Genomic DNA, 15,654 nt, shown 5'->3' with positions numbered 1-15,654 from the left:
TGGACCAAAAACAGCAAACTGCACATCGTCTCCATCCACTCAAAATACAGGAAATACTCTAAGATGACAGTTCTCAACACACAGCTGTCTCTCATCCTTCTCTCTCCACAGGGTCTTGATGGTCCTCCAGGAAAATTAGGTTTCCCTGGACTACAGGTAAAGCAAACTTGAGTACTTCTATACTTTTCCACTCCTTCCTGTCGTATATACTTGGTACTTATGTGCCTCTGGAGAGACAAGGTATCAGCGTGATTTAGAAGGCGGACGCCAACAGTCAGAAACAACATATAATATTGAGGGAGAGAACAGTCCTTGGGAGGTTTCTGCCAGATTTACATACATGAGAGTGGAGAGCACACAGCTGTTTTCACAGCTCACTGGTGAAATCTGAGAGTATTTACTCAGCCTGCAATTAAACTGAACTTCTGAAACTCCACCCCATCACCACCACTGAAAAACACTCATGTTTATACTTAGAAAGATATGTAAATCTAAAGTTGCAGAGGCACTTTGGGGCAAATAGAAATACATTACAGATGTTGAATTATATAAAGCAAGAGAGAAGATTGTATAGATACAAAAAAACTTTTATCAAACAAGTACACATCCCTTTGTTCAGTGAAGAATCAAATGTTGATTCACTTTCTTTGTCAGGTATAGTATTAACCTTGTCAGATCACAAATCCTGATAGAATTCATCCTGTGCTTTAATTGTTATTTATTGACGGATCTTTTTCTTCTGTTCCTGCAGGGGAAGCTCGGCGAGGCTGGGGAAACTGGGCCTAAAGGTTTTCCTGTGAGTTCCCTCATTCATATTCTACCGATGAGACCATTCTGCATTTATGAGCCAAAAATAACAAGCATTGTATTCTGCAAAGACTACACTGTATTTATATACCATATCAAGAGTATTGAGTATTAATACGAGTTATTCTCTGAAAAATCAACAATAAATGTTGAAAAACGCAGATCTCGTAATGGTAAAAAATCGTATATCCGTTTTTTGGGTTATCAATCCGGTCGTTTTTGAATAACAGACAGACTTACAAAAAGAGATCATAACCTTCTTGGTGGAGGTAATTGAAGGCCTCACATTCTCTGTATCTGATTATGTTAAAAAAAATTAAATTAGCTATGTTTTGCCGCTAATTATGTCACTGTGACAGATTTAAAATCCCACATGTATGCAGTGTTTAGAGAACATTAGATGATAGACGTGTGGATGTGTTCTCTGGGCTCACTGACCCTTCTCTCTTCAGGGTATCCAAGGGCCCTCAGGACCTCCAGGGGACAAGGGAATAGCAGGCGAGCCGGTATAAGCCTCCTTTCATCTCCATGTTTTGTATATATGCTATATATTTCTCTCCTGGTTGCTCTTCCTCATCATCCCTGCCTCAGTCCTATCATTCACTCTCTACTTCTGTTTTCTCAATTGAAATTTTATATTCTGCAGTATTCTCACCCTTAGGTATCCTCCATAGACAAACTTCTCCTCTCCCTTCTTAATAGTCATGCTGGTTTTATTAGATTCTTTTTGGCAACACCCAGCCGCCTGGTTCTTTTTGCCCAGCTCTGTTAACGCCAAACATCATAGCCAGGAAGTACTTTACGAGACATATTTTAGTGCTTATTAAAAATATATTGTCTGTATTAAATGTTTCCTCCATAGCAGCCAGAGAATTGTCTCATACTTCACACATCTCCTCTGAAGTGGTAGAAGATTAAATTGCAAGCATGCAAGGGAGCATCTTATTTATAGATGTGCTAATATTGCTGAACTTGCAGGGAAAGTAGACGTGATTATTGTTATAATGGATAAAACCTTTACTGTAAAAGATTTTCTGTCGTTCTTGTGGATGTGCTTTATGAGCGGTGAGGGAGGCTGAGCAGGATTGAAGGGAATGATAATGTTTCAGTATGAATGCATGGAGAGTTTAGCTCACAATTTATAGAACCGGCCACCATTTACTTTTCTTTTTCATTGGTGTGAATAAATCATTGGCTAATCTCTCCTGGAACATTTCAAGGGGTTCCCAAGCAGACATATATAAAACCAAACCACATCATTCCAAACTTCAACTGTTCTTTTATTATTTCAATTATATACAAAGCGCACACTGTACATAATAGTAAAGTAGTAACATTTAAGTACAAACCTCCACCACCATCCCAGACTCATCATACACATGCAATCAGACATTCTGGTCTTCAACCAAAAAATAAAAACTAGCTCTGCCACCTGGACTCTATTGGACTGTTCCGATCACAGCTTAAAACACATCTGTTTGGATCAGTCTTCCATGCATAACATCTTATCTATCCCTCAGAAATCATTTTTGAACCTTTAATTTTACTTGTGTTTACACACGTACTGTTAGGAAGCATTGCCTTCAAACACAAATTTAACCTTGGTTTAACCTCAATTATTCATGGCCACACTGTACACAGAGGTTCAATTAAAGTGGAGTTTCCTTGTAGGAATCCCCTGTTTTTTATATACATGTTGTAAAAATCATTGTTTTCCCTCCCAGTCTTTCTCCATTGTTTCATCGCTCATGCTGCACAGCTGCTTTAACTGATAAACAATTCATTTGTGAGCCATGTTGTTTACATTCTTTATGCTTGAGGCCACACAGGTGACTTTTGTTATTTCTGATCAATTTGGACTGGATGCAAGTCAACCAGGGAGCAGTCATTGTTCACATGTGCTGAGGTTAAGAAGTATTCATGCCAATGCCACAGTGTTTTTGAAGCATAATTAGTGACAGATCACAGTCAAAATAAAACTGTGTGCAGATGTTTAAGTGATTTATCTTCTGCTGGCTCATCCATAGCCAACATTAGCCAGAGATTTCTAGTTTTTTTGTACATGAGATCTGATGTTTATTAGTCTGCAACAACCATAATCTAATCATTCAAGTATTTTCCTAATTATCTTGTCACATATAGGGACCATCTGGGCCACCAGGGACTGTGGGACTGCTGGGAGAGATAGGTCAAAAGGTGAGAGACTTTGCAAACTATCTCACACACACACACACACACACACAAACCAAACACACACACATACACGCACACAAAGGGTATTGAGTCGATTAATTGCTCAAATGTGTGACATCTGTTGTTCCCCCTACCACAGTGACAATAACGCTCTCTGATTGAAGTAATCTGTCCAATTAAACTAATAAACCCACATTACAAAGGTGTCTTTCTCCCTCCTCCCTTTCATGACAGTACGTAATGGAACTCACCCCTGACATATTGTTCATAACTAACGCCAAAGAGTCATTAGCCCTTAATCTCGCCAAAAAATTATTCAACGTTTTCCTCTCTCTGATTTCTTCTAATTAACCAGGGTCCTCCAGGCAAGGTGGGGGAGCCAGGACTGCCAGGCGAGCCAGGGGAGAAGGTAAGATGATACATTGCTGCGGTTTTTATGTGGATTTTTTTTTTTCTCTTTCTCTTTGCCAGATATAGTTTTACTTCAAAGTTTAATATGTGTCTACGTGTGTCAGGGAGCCGTTGGTACTGCTGGGAACATCGGAGAGCAGGGACTCATGGGACAGCGGGTACGTTTATCACCATTAAACTTTTAGATATTCAATCTTAATAGGTACAGCTCTTCATTTAATTAACTTGTATATCTACGTATATGTGTCTGTGAACAGGGAGAACCAGGCCTAGAGGGAGAAGGTGGTCAATCCGGTCCAGATGGAGCCAAGGTGAGACGCTTTCCCAATATATCTTTCTTTTAGGTCATACTATAAGGATATGAAGGCTACATTTGTATAATTTCTTTTTACATCTTTTTTAAAAGATAATGTTTTATGTCTTATTCTTAGGGTGAAAAAGGTGACATGGGTCAGGAGGGCGATACAGGAGAAAAAGGTGAAATTGGCCTAAAGGGAAAGGAGGGCCCACCTGGAAGTCCTGGACTCACTGGCGTCAGAGTAAGTCACCTGTCTCTTTGCTTATATACAGACACATACAGAGAGAGAGAGAGTGAAAGATGGAGAGCGTGCAAACTGACTTTCACCGGTTCTCAAATCTCATCCTCTGCCTTTTCTGTTTTGATTTCTTGTCGCAGGGTCAAGAAGGGAAACCTGGCAAAATGGGGGAAAGAGGCAAACTAGGCTCAAAGGTATTAATGTCAGATCCTGTCTGATACCTTAACAACATGTATTCACACATGCTGGTAACGAATGCAGTTTGGTCAGCTATTCTGTAATTTATTTCTTGCGTTTATTCAGGGTGCTAAAGGTCATCTAGGTTACCTTGGGGAGACTGGGACAGTGGGGAAGACAGGGCCGCCGGGTTTTGTTGGACCGAAGGGATCAAGAGGAACAATTGGACACGTGGTAAAGTGGAACAGTAATGAAACAGATATTTATCAATCCCTTTTGAAATCATGTTAGTAGTAAGTTAGAAGATAATCTATTGTTTTTAAATACTGATTGTGTGATCGACAACATTTGCTCACTTCAGGGAGCTCCTGGTCGAATGGGTCAACAGGGAGAAACTGGTCTTGCAGGTTATGAGGTAAAATGAACTGACTGTATCATGAGTATGTGACTTATTAAAACAAGCCTGTTATTGTCATTAGTATTCGGCGTAGTAATTTCACCTAACAGTTTCTTGTATCTGTATTTTCAGGGCCATCAGGGACCACAGGGCCCCATTGGGCCTCCAGGACCAAAAGCTGAAAAGGTAAACCTTATTCACTTTATGTGTAATACTGTTCTCTGAATAGTTTTCCTTAAGTGATATCCTCAGAGCATCCCAGTAGAAGCCAGGTACTGTACCTTTATAATGTTAGGATTGGACATAAATAAAGAAAAACAAAAAAGCTGCTTATGAAACAGACAAGACAAAATGAACCTCTCTCCCCTGGCAGCTTGTTCTAATTTACCTTGTTTTGGATTCTTTTATATGCAAATATTTCCCATCAAAAAGAAACTGCTGCAAATACATCATGGCGTTCAATTTACAAAAATCTAGAGTGTGCTGTTTTTTAGCACATTTAAATGATAGCATACACAAACACTGTCTTTTACCAGGTGTTTCAAAAGAAAGAAAGAATGCACTGACATATCAGTGATTTTTGTTTCATAATATATATTTAATCACTTCCACTGTTCTGTTTTTCATCTGCAGGGTGAGCAGGGGGATGATGGAAAAGTAGAGGGTCCTCCTGGTCCTCCAGGTGACACAGTAAGTCACACCTGACTTACTTTTTTCCCTCCTCTTACTGTTTATCGGGTACATGGCTGCAGAAATCAAATGCTTCATGTTTCATCAGGGTCCTCCCGGTATCAGAGGGGAAAGAGGGGAATCAGGAGATCCGGGTTACAAAGTAAGTCCCGTCACTCCAGATTCTCTTAAAAAATTACTTTTCAGGAATCACATGGTTAATAATCTGTTTCTCTTTGCTCAGGGTCAAATTGGTGTGGATGGAGAGAGAGGCAGGTCTGGAGCTCATGGTCTACCTGTGAGTGTCAGAGGTTATGATTTCCACATTCAGCTCTCAGACTTCTTATCTCGATGTGCTTTCATTAACATGAATGTTAATTTCAGGGACACCCTGGACCTCGTGGGCAACAAGGACACAAAGGGTCTAAAGGAGATCAAGTAAGGAAGTCAAACAGAAACATTTTGTGTGTTTGCTTTGTGTGTAATAAGATGTTTGCGCTTCTGTCGGCATGTTTGAATAGTAATGGTTTGATATTCAGTCTTATTTATCACCCATATTGCATTAGCTAGTGTCCAAATCTTCAGCTGTGTCTGTTGTTCAACCTTCCATGAATGCCTGAGATGTTCTGGTTTGGTTGTAAGTTAAATGTGTAAGTAAACCAGGTAGAAGATGATTGTTCGACCTTTTTTGTGAAGTTGCAGAAAAAATAGCCGGTTTCTGGCAAAGAGAGAAAGTTAGCTAATGCAGCAAAGATCCAAAAGAAACACCAATTTTAGTGACGAGGCAATTAATCAGTCTGAATGAACAGTAATAATAATAATAATAAAACAGAAGTACTGCAATGTCATGTGTTTCTTTTGGCTCGAGAACTTCTTAGTACATTTTGAAAATCAGAATGTTCTGCAGCTGTTATAGTGGCATTGTGGGTTATTGGCACAGATTAACAGTGGCATTGGAAAATAATAATAATTTCACCTTTAACACAATTTCTCTTCATTTAGGGTCGTAAAGGCAAAAAGGGTCAGAACGGACAAAAAGGAACCAGAGGAACAGAGGTAGGACAATGATTCTTTTTACATCCACATCCATACAGTGTTAAACTCATAACTTTTAAAATGTTTGTATCCGTGCCAAGTATACTTGGAAATGATTAATCAAAAAAGTCATAAATAGAACAATATGGACAGTAAAATTGTATGTGAAGACGGATGAAAAATTATCCCGCTTGGTGTAGATCTCTGATAAGGCCTCTCTTCTCTTCAGGGTCTGGGTGGTCCTTCTGGTCCCAGAGGTGTGGTGGGTCGAGAGGGACAGGAGGGTGCACCAGGGATTGATGGAGTCCTGGGGAAGGATGGCAGTAAAGGCATGCCGGTGAGACAAATAAGTAATCCTAATAATCAGTTGTTCACTAACCTTAATGATCCAATTAAAATAACTAACAGTTTAGTCCTGCTATGAATTCCTATAAGTATAACTATTTATTATGCTATACATGAAAATGTGTTGAACAGAAATTACAACTTGATTAACAAGTCCTTATTTTTTGCTATTTCTGATCTACTGTCAGGACAAAAATTAGTTTATTGTTCTTAACAGATGATTCATCTTAATCCCATTTTCTCCATACATATCTAGGGAGAGCATGGGGATGATGGGGAGGCTGGTCTTCCCGGCAAAGCTGGCTCACATGGTAAAACTGGCGTCCCAGGACTCCCGGGTGATCAGGGGGGCATTGGACCAAAGGTAAAGTGGACTTGCAGAATGCATTCACGTTAACAGTGCATAAAAAGGATAACAGTCATCATTTTTGATCTACTTTGATATCATGGAGGGGATGCAGGAATAATTACTTAGCTGCCCCATGAGTTGTCCTCACTTGTCTTTTGTTCATTGATTCATTCATCCAGGGTGAGCGGGGTCTCCGAGGCCAGAGTGGACCTCTTGGGAAGAAAGGCTTCAGAGGTGGAATGGGGTTGCCAGGACCACAGGGAGACCTAGGATCCAAAGGACAACCTGTGAGCAGCATCACAAACTTAACTGACACAGACAAATTTCATGACATTATGTCAGGCTCTTTTTAAAGATGACATGTTTTTTGATTCTGGACTGAATTCTTGTTCAGGGTGATACAGGGGAAGCGGGTTTTCCAGGAATTCTGGGAGTTTTTGGACCAAGGGTATGTTCAACATCAAACATCAACACATCTTCAACAATATATGTGCACAAAACATCAACATCAAACATGTAGCTCCAGTGAGTCATTAAACATCACCCTGTTTGTTCGCTATATAAAAGTGAAAATCAAGTCATTCACTGTGGCTATACATACTGAGCTTTTCATAGTTACAAAAATGTACATGTTTTCCTGCACGTGTGTGTGTACTCTATGTATAAAGTCTGTTCCACACAGTCTTTGACACATATTAAAAGTCTACCCATTGACAGTTACTCTGTTTCCAAATCACTTACGACCCCCACCCCCCACCCCCATTACCACAGCTACTCTTTGAAGCAAGCCAGTAAAATTCCTCCTCACTCCTTGCCAATGATCTGTTCCATATAATTCCTCTAATGATTTACACAGTTGCCGTACGGCACAAGCATCTATCACGCGTCTGTGTCAGTAAAGACTGTTGTATTCTACTGAAATCACCACACAGAACAAAGCCAGAGTTTGTTAGGAAAGCTGGATGGAAATAGTTAGTGATGTCAGATGTTCCATGATGACCTACTGATATAGTCAAATATAAGTGTGTAACAAGACAATTTGCAAACTGCCATCAAGTGTTTTAAAGAGGTGCACAAAGTTTGTGCTGAAATGTTTGTCGTGGCTGTTTGCAGGGACCTCCAGGAGACTTTGGACCAAAGGGCATACGGGGACCCAAGGGGCCACAGGGTTCAATGGTAAATAAATTAGTAATCTAATGATCGCGAGTACACAGATGAAATGCAGATGGCCCTTTTCATCCTTTTTCTCCTACCCTCTTCTCTCCATCAGGGCAGAGGAGGAGTAGTTGGCCCCATGGGAATTACTGGCCCTAACGGAAATTTTGTATGTATAATACAGAAAAAAGGAAGCTTCAAATTCTCTCTGCTGTTGTTCTTCAGTTTAGTGATTGTGTACATCTCTTTACAGGGTCCTAGAGGAGAGAAGGGCAATCGTGGAGAAACTGTAAGTCTTCTGGTTGTCTTACCACATCTGTGCTTTTTAATTTCATCACTTGTTTACATCATCTACTGTGTTAAAAGAAGATTTGATGACAATTGTCAGGCTAAAAATAGGTTTTCTCTCTCTCTCTGCAGGGATTTCAAGGACCAACGGTATGTTTTCTTTGCATTGTCTTTTTTGCAGTTACAAATAGAATGAGATGAGATAAGATGGTCCTTTATAAGTCCCACAATGGAAAATTGTACATGTTACAGCAGCAAAGATTGAATAAACACTTGGTAAAAAGTAATAAATAATTAAAAAATTAAAAATGTACACAAGGAAAACATTTGAATTTTACTGTGGCCACTTAATTTTTATCATAAGCTCATCCATCATTTATGTTTTTCTTCTTTCTTAGGGATCTCCAGGACCTCGTGGACCCCCTGGACCTCCAGTAAGTCTTTCACCTCTTTAGGTTTTCACATGATGTCATAAGTGAGTCTCATTATTCATTGTCTGAATAATCCTTTTATTTCTCTGCTTTTTAGGGTCCCCTGACTGTCCCTTCGTCATTTGTAAGACATGTTGTGTTTGATGATGTCATTAAATTCGATATTGAGTTGTCATGGATCAGTTAAACTACACTGTAACTTGTTATCCAGGAAGAATCAATGGCACTGAAGAAATCAGACACTTTAAGATTTTGTTTTTGTGCTGCAGAAAGAAGACGGCATTTTGTTCATGGATTCACACACCTCACTCAGGACTGAGGTTAGTGGAGAGTGACCTTGAACATTTATGTATCTTTTTGTCCTTGGATCTATTGAAAACTGTACAGACTCGTATTTTTTTGTCCAGAATAAGCCAGTGATGGACCTGCCGATGTTGGACCAGGGCGCCGAGATCTTTAAGACCCTCCACTACCTCAGTAACCTGGTTCAGAGCCTGAAGAACCCACTGGGAGCTCGGGACAACCCTGCCCGCATCTGCAGGGACCTGCATAGCTGTGAACAGAAGTTAAATGATGGTATGTGTGTGTCGTGTTGGAGACAACGATGGGGATGAGTTTTACAAACAAATATACTAAGGATCCAAAATTGTTTTCGCATTTTTTAGGCACTTATTGGATTGACCCCAACCTGGGCTGTATGTCAGATACAATAGAAGTCTCCTGCAACTTTACTGGAGGTGGACAGACCTGCCTGAAGCCAGTAACGGTATCCAAGGTATTTAAACAACTTATATCAGCAAAGTCTACAAGTTAAATATGTTGTAAATATCCCACAAGCACAATACAGGCTTGTTAACCGACGTCTTTCTTGCAGCCAACAATCAGCATTGGTCGTGTCCAGATGAATTTCCTACACCTGCTGAGTTCAGATGCCGTGCAGCACATCATCATCCACTGCCTGAACGTCTCCATTTGGAGGTCAGCTGAGGATCAGCTGGTTGCCCAGGGGTCTGTGAGATTCAAAGCTTGGAGTGGAGAGGTGTTCGAAGCGGGAGGAGAGCTGGAGCCAGAAGTCATAGAAGACTCCTGCATGGTAAGAATAAGATCTGACATGCAGTTAAATGTCTTTTACTGTGTGCCATTATTGACTTTCAGACTTTCACAATATATCAAAGTAGAATTGCACTTAGTAGAGCATACACTGCCGCCAAGTCCCAACAGTCCCCCTATAAAGCCACATTTAAGTCAATTAGATCTAGATTTGTATTTTGATCTGCACCAAATTGCACAAGCTCATTTGTCCTGGATCTGTGCCAAAATGTAATGGGCTCTTCCTTGGTCCATGTCTCATCATTCCACCAAGTTCCATGGAAGTCGCTTGATTAGTTTTTGAGTAATCTGGCTGAAAGACAAACAAACAAAAATATATTTTTGCCTTGGGCTACTAAATATATGATCTTTTTGTGTTTCAGATAAGAGATGGTCGCTGGCACCAGACCCATTTTGTGTTCCACTCGCTGGACCCCACCCTGCTCCCTTTGGTCGACGTCTACAACCTTCCGACCTCTACTCCCGGCTCACGTTACCACCTAGAAGTAGGTCCTGTGTGTTTCCTGTGAGGGCTGCAGCGTCACTCCCCTCGGACCATGGTGGGATGGATCATCACCCCTGGGTGACATCTTTGTGCAGACGTGGAGTTCGGAGCAGTCTCCTTCGATCCACGGCCAAGCTCTACCCAAGCGAGATCAAGTCCCCGCCCTCCCAAACAGATCCTGCTTCACTCTGCCAAATTCCCATTGGACTGCAGACACAGAGGGAGGACGCGTGGGAAGCAAGGGGGACAAAGAAGATCTGAGGAGGAGCAGGGGAGTTCTTGCACTAATGGCTTCTCAATACGGCAAAAGCTTCTTCAAGCTCTTCAAGAAGGATCTCCACATGTACAACTGCTTGGAGAAGAAAAAAGGCTCTATGCCACACAATCTCTCTTGAACATTGCTGAGTGAAGGGAGAACAAGGCCAAGTCAATCAGTGGACATTATAGTAACTTATTTTTATATACAGTTTGTATACTGTGTGTACTTTTTTGGAAATACCAGGAATTCAATTCTGTCAGAAGAGAAGAATAAAAGTAATTGGGATCATTTAAATGTATATATATAAGTATGCGTATTATTATAACTTTTATACATGTATATCTTATGTAAAGAAATAACCTTCAAGTGCAATAGAAAATGAGAAGATAATTTGAGATTTTAAACTAATATGGAAGGATTTTTCAGGGGTGCCATTCTGTTTGCCCTTGGTGCTCATCTCCTCCTGATCTTGCTTGTGTGGATTTATCCAGAGGCAGGCTCATTTGCATATATTACATCTGCATTTACTAATGCTCCAAATGGGAGCATTCAGATTCCTCTCTAACGTGGGAACAACCAGTAACATCCAGTCAACTCCCAGTTAATTACGTCTGAAGCCATTCACGGTTCACATGGGTCAGGGCATTAAATATTATTTTTTTTGCCATACTTATAACTCATACTCAATTGAACCAGATGCCAGTGATGATTGGGGGAAATATATGCGGTTGTGGACGTTAGAAGAAAAATATACCTAAGCGTATAGAGCTCTAGTTCTCAAAAGTGTTTTATTAATTGCTCTTCTACTGTGGAGTGTCACATCAGTCTTACGAGGAGTGTCTACCTTATTCACAGTAGACGGATCACAAATACAGGCAATACCTAGAGGAGAAATGAGCCACAGGAGAGGGGAGAGTGGGTCCAGGTATCAAAATTAAACGCCCTCTTTTGAATGCCACCTTCTCTTTAATGCATGGTGCTAAGTAAATTATCTAAGGTGCTAATCATAGTGCTGTAATTACACCACTTTTCTAAACTATTCTGATGTTTTCTTTTTGTGCATGCTTGCCTAGATTAATAAGATAAAGTCTGTATATTGTCATCGCTTCCATTATCCACTACAACAGTAATATCCCACCCATAGTTCCCTAATAGTCAACCATTGGTACAGTTTATTTTTTCAATGTTGCAATTTATTCTGAGGGAAAATATTTTAGAAATAACTTTAAAAACTCCAAAAACAGATTCTTCTTTTGTATCCAGTATAAATCACAGGGTTTGAAGTATTTTATATGAGTAATAAAATGTTGTTTTTTTCTGTACAAAGCCCCCAAAAGCTGTATGTAATATTTTAGAAACACATGTAGTGGAGATAGTTTTAATTAAATTTAAGTTTCTTTGTTGTAGCTGGACACAAGTGTGTATAATTGTGCAAATCTTTCTGTATACAGTGGAAATCCCCTCTTGCTAATTTAATGTTATTTAATGTTGTAAACGTGGTGGCCAACTAAGCAAATATCTGTTGGTTAAAGCAATACTACTCTTTATGACATCTTTATATATCAGTTCGCCCAACTGGTCTTGGAGTTAATAGATTTTATATGTGTAAATTTGGGGCTCCAGAGAACAAATTTATTACAATGTTAATTATCTTTTATTTTTTTAATTTTTGTTATAATGCTTTATGTTGTTTTTTTCCTCTATGATAATCAACCATGTACTGTACCAGGACTCTGTGCTATACTATAACTTGTGTTTTTAAGGAATTATGCAAATATGTGAAAATCGATTCTTCTTTTTTTTTGTTTGTAAATCTGTTGTAGACATTAAAACGAGATCAGAATACCTCACAGTTTTACAAATCCCATCGCTAAGGTTGTCTATTGCCTTCCTCTATCATTTAAATATCTGTTTGAAAGTATCAGCCAAATACAGTAAGTCATCAAACTCTGTACAAAACCATTTCTGGTCTCTACATCCTTTGCCTTTCTACTTTATCCATTGCTCAGTGTCCATTTGTTCAATAAAAACTTTCAATTTGTTTGTTGATGATTACTTTTAAGCTTAACTTTTGTAGCTGGAATACCTACAAACAAATATAATAAAGTATCTGATGCATACAACTATTTTATAAAGAATTTGTTATCACTTATGCAATTTGCTCATAAGCAATTTTACACAACCTGTATTGATATTTACAAGCCAAGCTAGTTTCTAAAGGTACAGTTGCATATCTTTAATTTCACTGAAGATCTGAAAATATATAGTGAATTATTTCTTATGCAACCAGAGGCAAAGATTTATGACGACTGCCAAGGGTTTTGTAACACAACTCAAATCACTTTTATATATAAATAAATCATTGTAATGTTGCTTGATTATGAGACTACAGTTTCAGAGATAAAGACACTCTCTGTTTGATTCATGACAGCTAGAAACAGAAGCATGGACCTGTGTGACCTTCACGTGCCAAAATTCTACAAAAATAGTTTAGGAGGTAAGAGGATAGTCTTGCGGAGGATTGATGATCTGTTGAGCCCATGATCAGATTAACTAGTAGGGAAATCAGGACGGAATAATTCACCAAAGGTCTTTATGAGGAATATGCCCTGGATGATATTAATCAAGAATCAGTAAACCTCCACCAAGGCCAAAAAGTCCCCCTAAACTACAACCAAATTGAACACACTATCAATAGCCAACTTTGTTATTTATCCCATCAAGATCAATGCATCATTCCCTGGTATGAGAATGGGAAATGTAAAAAAAATACTCAGTTTTAAAGAAAGTAATAAAAAAAAATCCAGGATCCTTTGTCCGGATCTATGTTTAGATCTGTCTAATTTAATGAGTTCTTTTTTGGCCTATGTCCCATCCTTCCACCAAGTTTCATGGAAATGTGCCTGCCGACAAACAGAAAAACAAACGGACAGTGACGAAAACATATCCTCCTTGGCTGAGGTAACAGTAATAATGGTCTATAAGTTGGATGTTGACACAAGGCCCCTCTTCATGACAGTGCCAAAATAATTACTTAATAATATATGACCTATCTTAGTTGATATTGTACTTTATTTGTGTAAATCCCCCAATATGGTGGAGTACAGTGAACTGACCATGGAGGCGGCTTTCTGCACTGCACAGTCGGTGAACCGCCCTTGTTTGAACCAGATATGAAAAGAAAAGGGAGTGGTGGGTGTTTCACAGAAAGTCTTCATGGTGTTTGTGTGTGTGTGTGTGTGTGTGTGTGTGTGTGTGTGTGTGTGTGTGTGTGTTGAGGAGGGGCGTGCTAGATTAAAAAATGACAAATTAAAGAAACTGACAAGCTACATCTGTACATTAGACTGGATCACTTCCCTTGATAAATATTACACAGCTTTTTTTGCTTTTATACCTTCTCTAGCCCCGCTGAAATCCACAGTTACACCACACGATGGCGCTATGCTTGTATGCATTTGACTCATGTTGCAGGTGAACCATCTCTCCGCTCAGCAGGTTTCTGAATCCCCCTGAACCTCTTTTCAAATGGCTGATAAAATGTCCAGACTGTGGTCATCCCTGTAGACTGCATTCTACCACATGTTATAAGTGAATCGAAGCAAGTGTTAATTAAGCCTCACCAGTCACCACCATGCAACACACCCTCCAGCCAACTCACCACACACATACACATACACATTACAGTGAAGCGCACTCTCTAATGATGAGAGACAGACTCTCGGTCAAAGCCAACCTAAAAGTTGTAAACAGTAAACGTGCTGCACATTTATTCTAAACTTACGGTTTTATGTGACTGTGGCGATCTGCATATGTCAAGATAATAAAGAGTCCTGTGAATGGAAACACATTTGATTTGTGAAGCATGTTGTCAGAAACACTGCACGCTTGTAAACAGAGCAGACATATTTCTGAAGTGTTGCTTTTGGCCAATCGCTTTGTCCCAGAATACCCCAAGCGCACTGCTGCATTTCCCAACACTGGAAAATGAACCAACCCCGTGTTTTAAACTGGCATATCACATTTAAATATCATTTTAACCACTACACAAATGGAGGTTAAAATAACGATAACACAGGGGCATTCTGTTTAAATGTATATCAGTATTATTCCTATTCTATAACGTATCTACTGCGCGATTTCAGGGATTTGAAATATTTCCCACGCAGCTTGAAGGCAGCACCAGTTTCCAACGTGCACACTGGTGACGTTTACCATCTTATGATGGCGGTAGCCTGGGCTGTTTTGAATTCCGTCCCGCTTTTCGAACTTTACGTCGCGTCTCGTCGGTGAAATGTCGCATTATCCCTCCAGGAACATTTAACAAGTGGACCGGTATCATGGACTCATTCGCGGGCGACGACGTGACGCTCCCCGTTGATATCAACGGAAGGTAAAACAAACGAACAACGGTGTCTAGCGAGCTAGCGCTAGCATGTGTGAGCGCTGTTGTACGTTGAAGCTAACACACTAATCCTAAAACACTAGTTAGCGCTGCTCAGGCCCCGACTATTAACTGAAACCACACCGAACTAGTAAAGTCACTGTTCCTCAGCTATACGATGTTAATGAACGAAGTTACCTTAGGTATATCACGAGTAATAAGCTACATATATTCTCTATTTTATAGGTTTGTTAACGTTATGGTTAATAGGAAGTCACTAGTTTGTTCATCTGTGTTGATGTCTGACATTTGGAGAGTCCACATCCAAAGTGGTGTTGCTATGTATGTATTCCTACCTAGCTATTTGTAGCATCAATTTCTATATGTATTCAAGAGGAACCAAATGAATGCTAGTTATTGTAGCTAAAGTTATCAACCCTTGTCCTTAGGAAATGTTGTGTTTGCAGTAGCGTACTTGACAGACCATAAGGAAGTCAAAAGACCATTCTTTGAAATAATAATCAGCCAATAACCCTGATGTAAAACAACAATAGTTTTTGTGATCTAGGTCCGATTATGTCCAAAAACAGATATCAAGTTTTATACAAATTCGAGTTGTGGATCAAA

At 39.6% G+C, this 15,654-nt stretch overlaps 2 protein-coding genes and 1 long non-coding RNA gene across 11 annotated transcripts in view; 2 read left to right on the top strand and 1 right to left on the bottom strand.

Annotated features, from left to right (window-relative positions):
• The window catches only part of col27a1a (collagen, type XXVII, alpha 1a), a 65,224-nt gene extending 52,537 nt beyond the window's left edge, over nucleotides 1-12,687 (top strand). The window contains exons 30-61 of the mRNA XM_053447742.1: nucleotides 112-156; nucleotides 752-796; nucleotides 1,260-1,313; nucleotides 2,950-3,003; nucleotides 3,356-3,409; nucleotides 3,516-3,569; nucleotides 3,669-3,722; nucleotides 3,843-3,950; nucleotides 4,088-4,141; nucleotides 4,251-4,358; nucleotides 4,486-4,539; nucleotides 4,654-4,707; nucleotides 5,155-5,211; nucleotides 5,300-5,353; nucleotides 5,435-5,488; nucleotides 5,575-5,628; nucleotides 6,193-6,246; nucleotides 6,455-6,562; nucleotides 6,827-6,934; nucleotides 7,099-7,206; nucleotides 7,314-7,367; nucleotides 8,033-8,095; nucleotides 8,190-8,243; nucleotides 8,328-8,363; nucleotides 8,495-8,512; nucleotides 8,761-8,796; nucleotides 8,891-8,917; nucleotides 9,063-9,113; nucleotides 9,201-9,369; nucleotides 9,459-9,568; nucleotides 9,668-9,886; nucleotides 10,266-12,687. Of these exons, the coding sequence (XP_053303717.1) occupies nucleotides 112-156; nucleotides 752-796; nucleotides 1,260-1,313; nucleotides 2,950-3,003; nucleotides 3,356-3,409; nucleotides 3,516-3,569; nucleotides 3,669-3,722; nucleotides 3,843-3,950; nucleotides 4,088-4,141; nucleotides 4,251-4,358; nucleotides 4,486-4,539; nucleotides 4,654-4,707; nucleotides 5,155-5,211; nucleotides 5,300-5,353; nucleotides 5,435-5,488; nucleotides 5,575-5,628; nucleotides 6,193-6,246; nucleotides 6,455-6,562; nucleotides 6,827-6,934; nucleotides 7,099-7,206; nucleotides 7,314-7,367; nucleotides 8,033-8,095; nucleotides 8,190-8,243; nucleotides 8,328-8,363; nucleotides 8,495-8,512; nucleotides 8,761-8,796; nucleotides 8,891-8,917; nucleotides 9,063-9,113; nucleotides 9,201-9,369; nucleotides 9,459-9,568; nucleotides 9,668-9,886; nucleotides 10,266-10,412 (2,319 nt within the window). The 3' untranslated portion in view covers nucleotides 10,413-12,687. The remainder of the gene's footprint in view (nucleotides 1-111; nucleotides 157-751; nucleotides 797-1,259; nucleotides 1,314-2,949; nucleotides 3,004-3,355; nucleotides 3,410-3,515; nucleotides 3,570-3,668; nucleotides 3,723-3,842; nucleotides 3,951-4,087; nucleotides 4,142-4,250; nucleotides 4,359-4,485; nucleotides 4,540-4,653; nucleotides 4,708-5,154; nucleotides 5,212-5,299; nucleotides 5,354-5,434; nucleotides 5,489-5,574; nucleotides 5,629-6,192; nucleotides 6,247-6,454; nucleotides 6,563-6,826; nucleotides 6,935-7,098; nucleotides 7,207-7,313; nucleotides 7,368-8,032; nucleotides 8,096-8,189; nucleotides 8,244-8,327; nucleotides 8,364-8,494; nucleotides 8,513-8,760; nucleotides 8,797-8,890; nucleotides 8,918-9,062; nucleotides 9,114-9,200; nucleotides 9,370-9,458; nucleotides 9,569-9,667; nucleotides 9,887-10,265) is intronic.
• On the bottom strand, nucleotides 6,248-7,221 carry LOC128462360 (uncharacterized). The gene is made up of 2 exons (XR_008342366.1): nucleotides 7,042-7,221; nucleotides 6,248-6,532 (listed from the first exon to the last, which is right to left on the bottom strand). It is a non-coding gene; the product is annotated as an uncharacterized LOC128462360 (long non-coding RNA).
• A 2,158-nt stretch (nucleotides 12,688-14,845) lies between the features above and the next one.
• The window catches only part of cdk5rap2 (CDK5 regulatory subunit associated protein 2), a 29,913-nt gene continuing 29,104 nt past the window's right edge, over nucleotides 14,846-15,654 (top strand). For all 9 annotated transcript variants that reach the window (XM_053447733.1, XM_053447737.1, XM_053447735.1 and 6 more), the window contains exon 1: nucleotides 14,846-15,036. In XM_053447733.1, coding sequence (XP_053303708.1) covers nucleotides 14,984-15,036 — 53 coding nt within the window. In that variant the 5' untranslated portion in view covers nucleotides 14,846-14,983. The remainder of the gene's footprint in view (nucleotides 15,037-15,654) is intronic.

Source organism: Pleuronectes platessa, chromosome 19 (genome assembly GCF_947347685.1).
Source record: "Pleuronectes platessa chromosome 19, fPlePla1.1, whole genome shotgun sequence".
NCBI classification, from domain to species: Eukaryota; Metazoa; Chordata; class Actinopteri; order Pleuronectiformes; family Pleuronectidae; genus Pleuronectes; species Pleuronectes platessa.
Note: the sequence above shows the minus strand (reverse complement) of the source record. Positions and strands in the feature narration are given on the sequence as shown.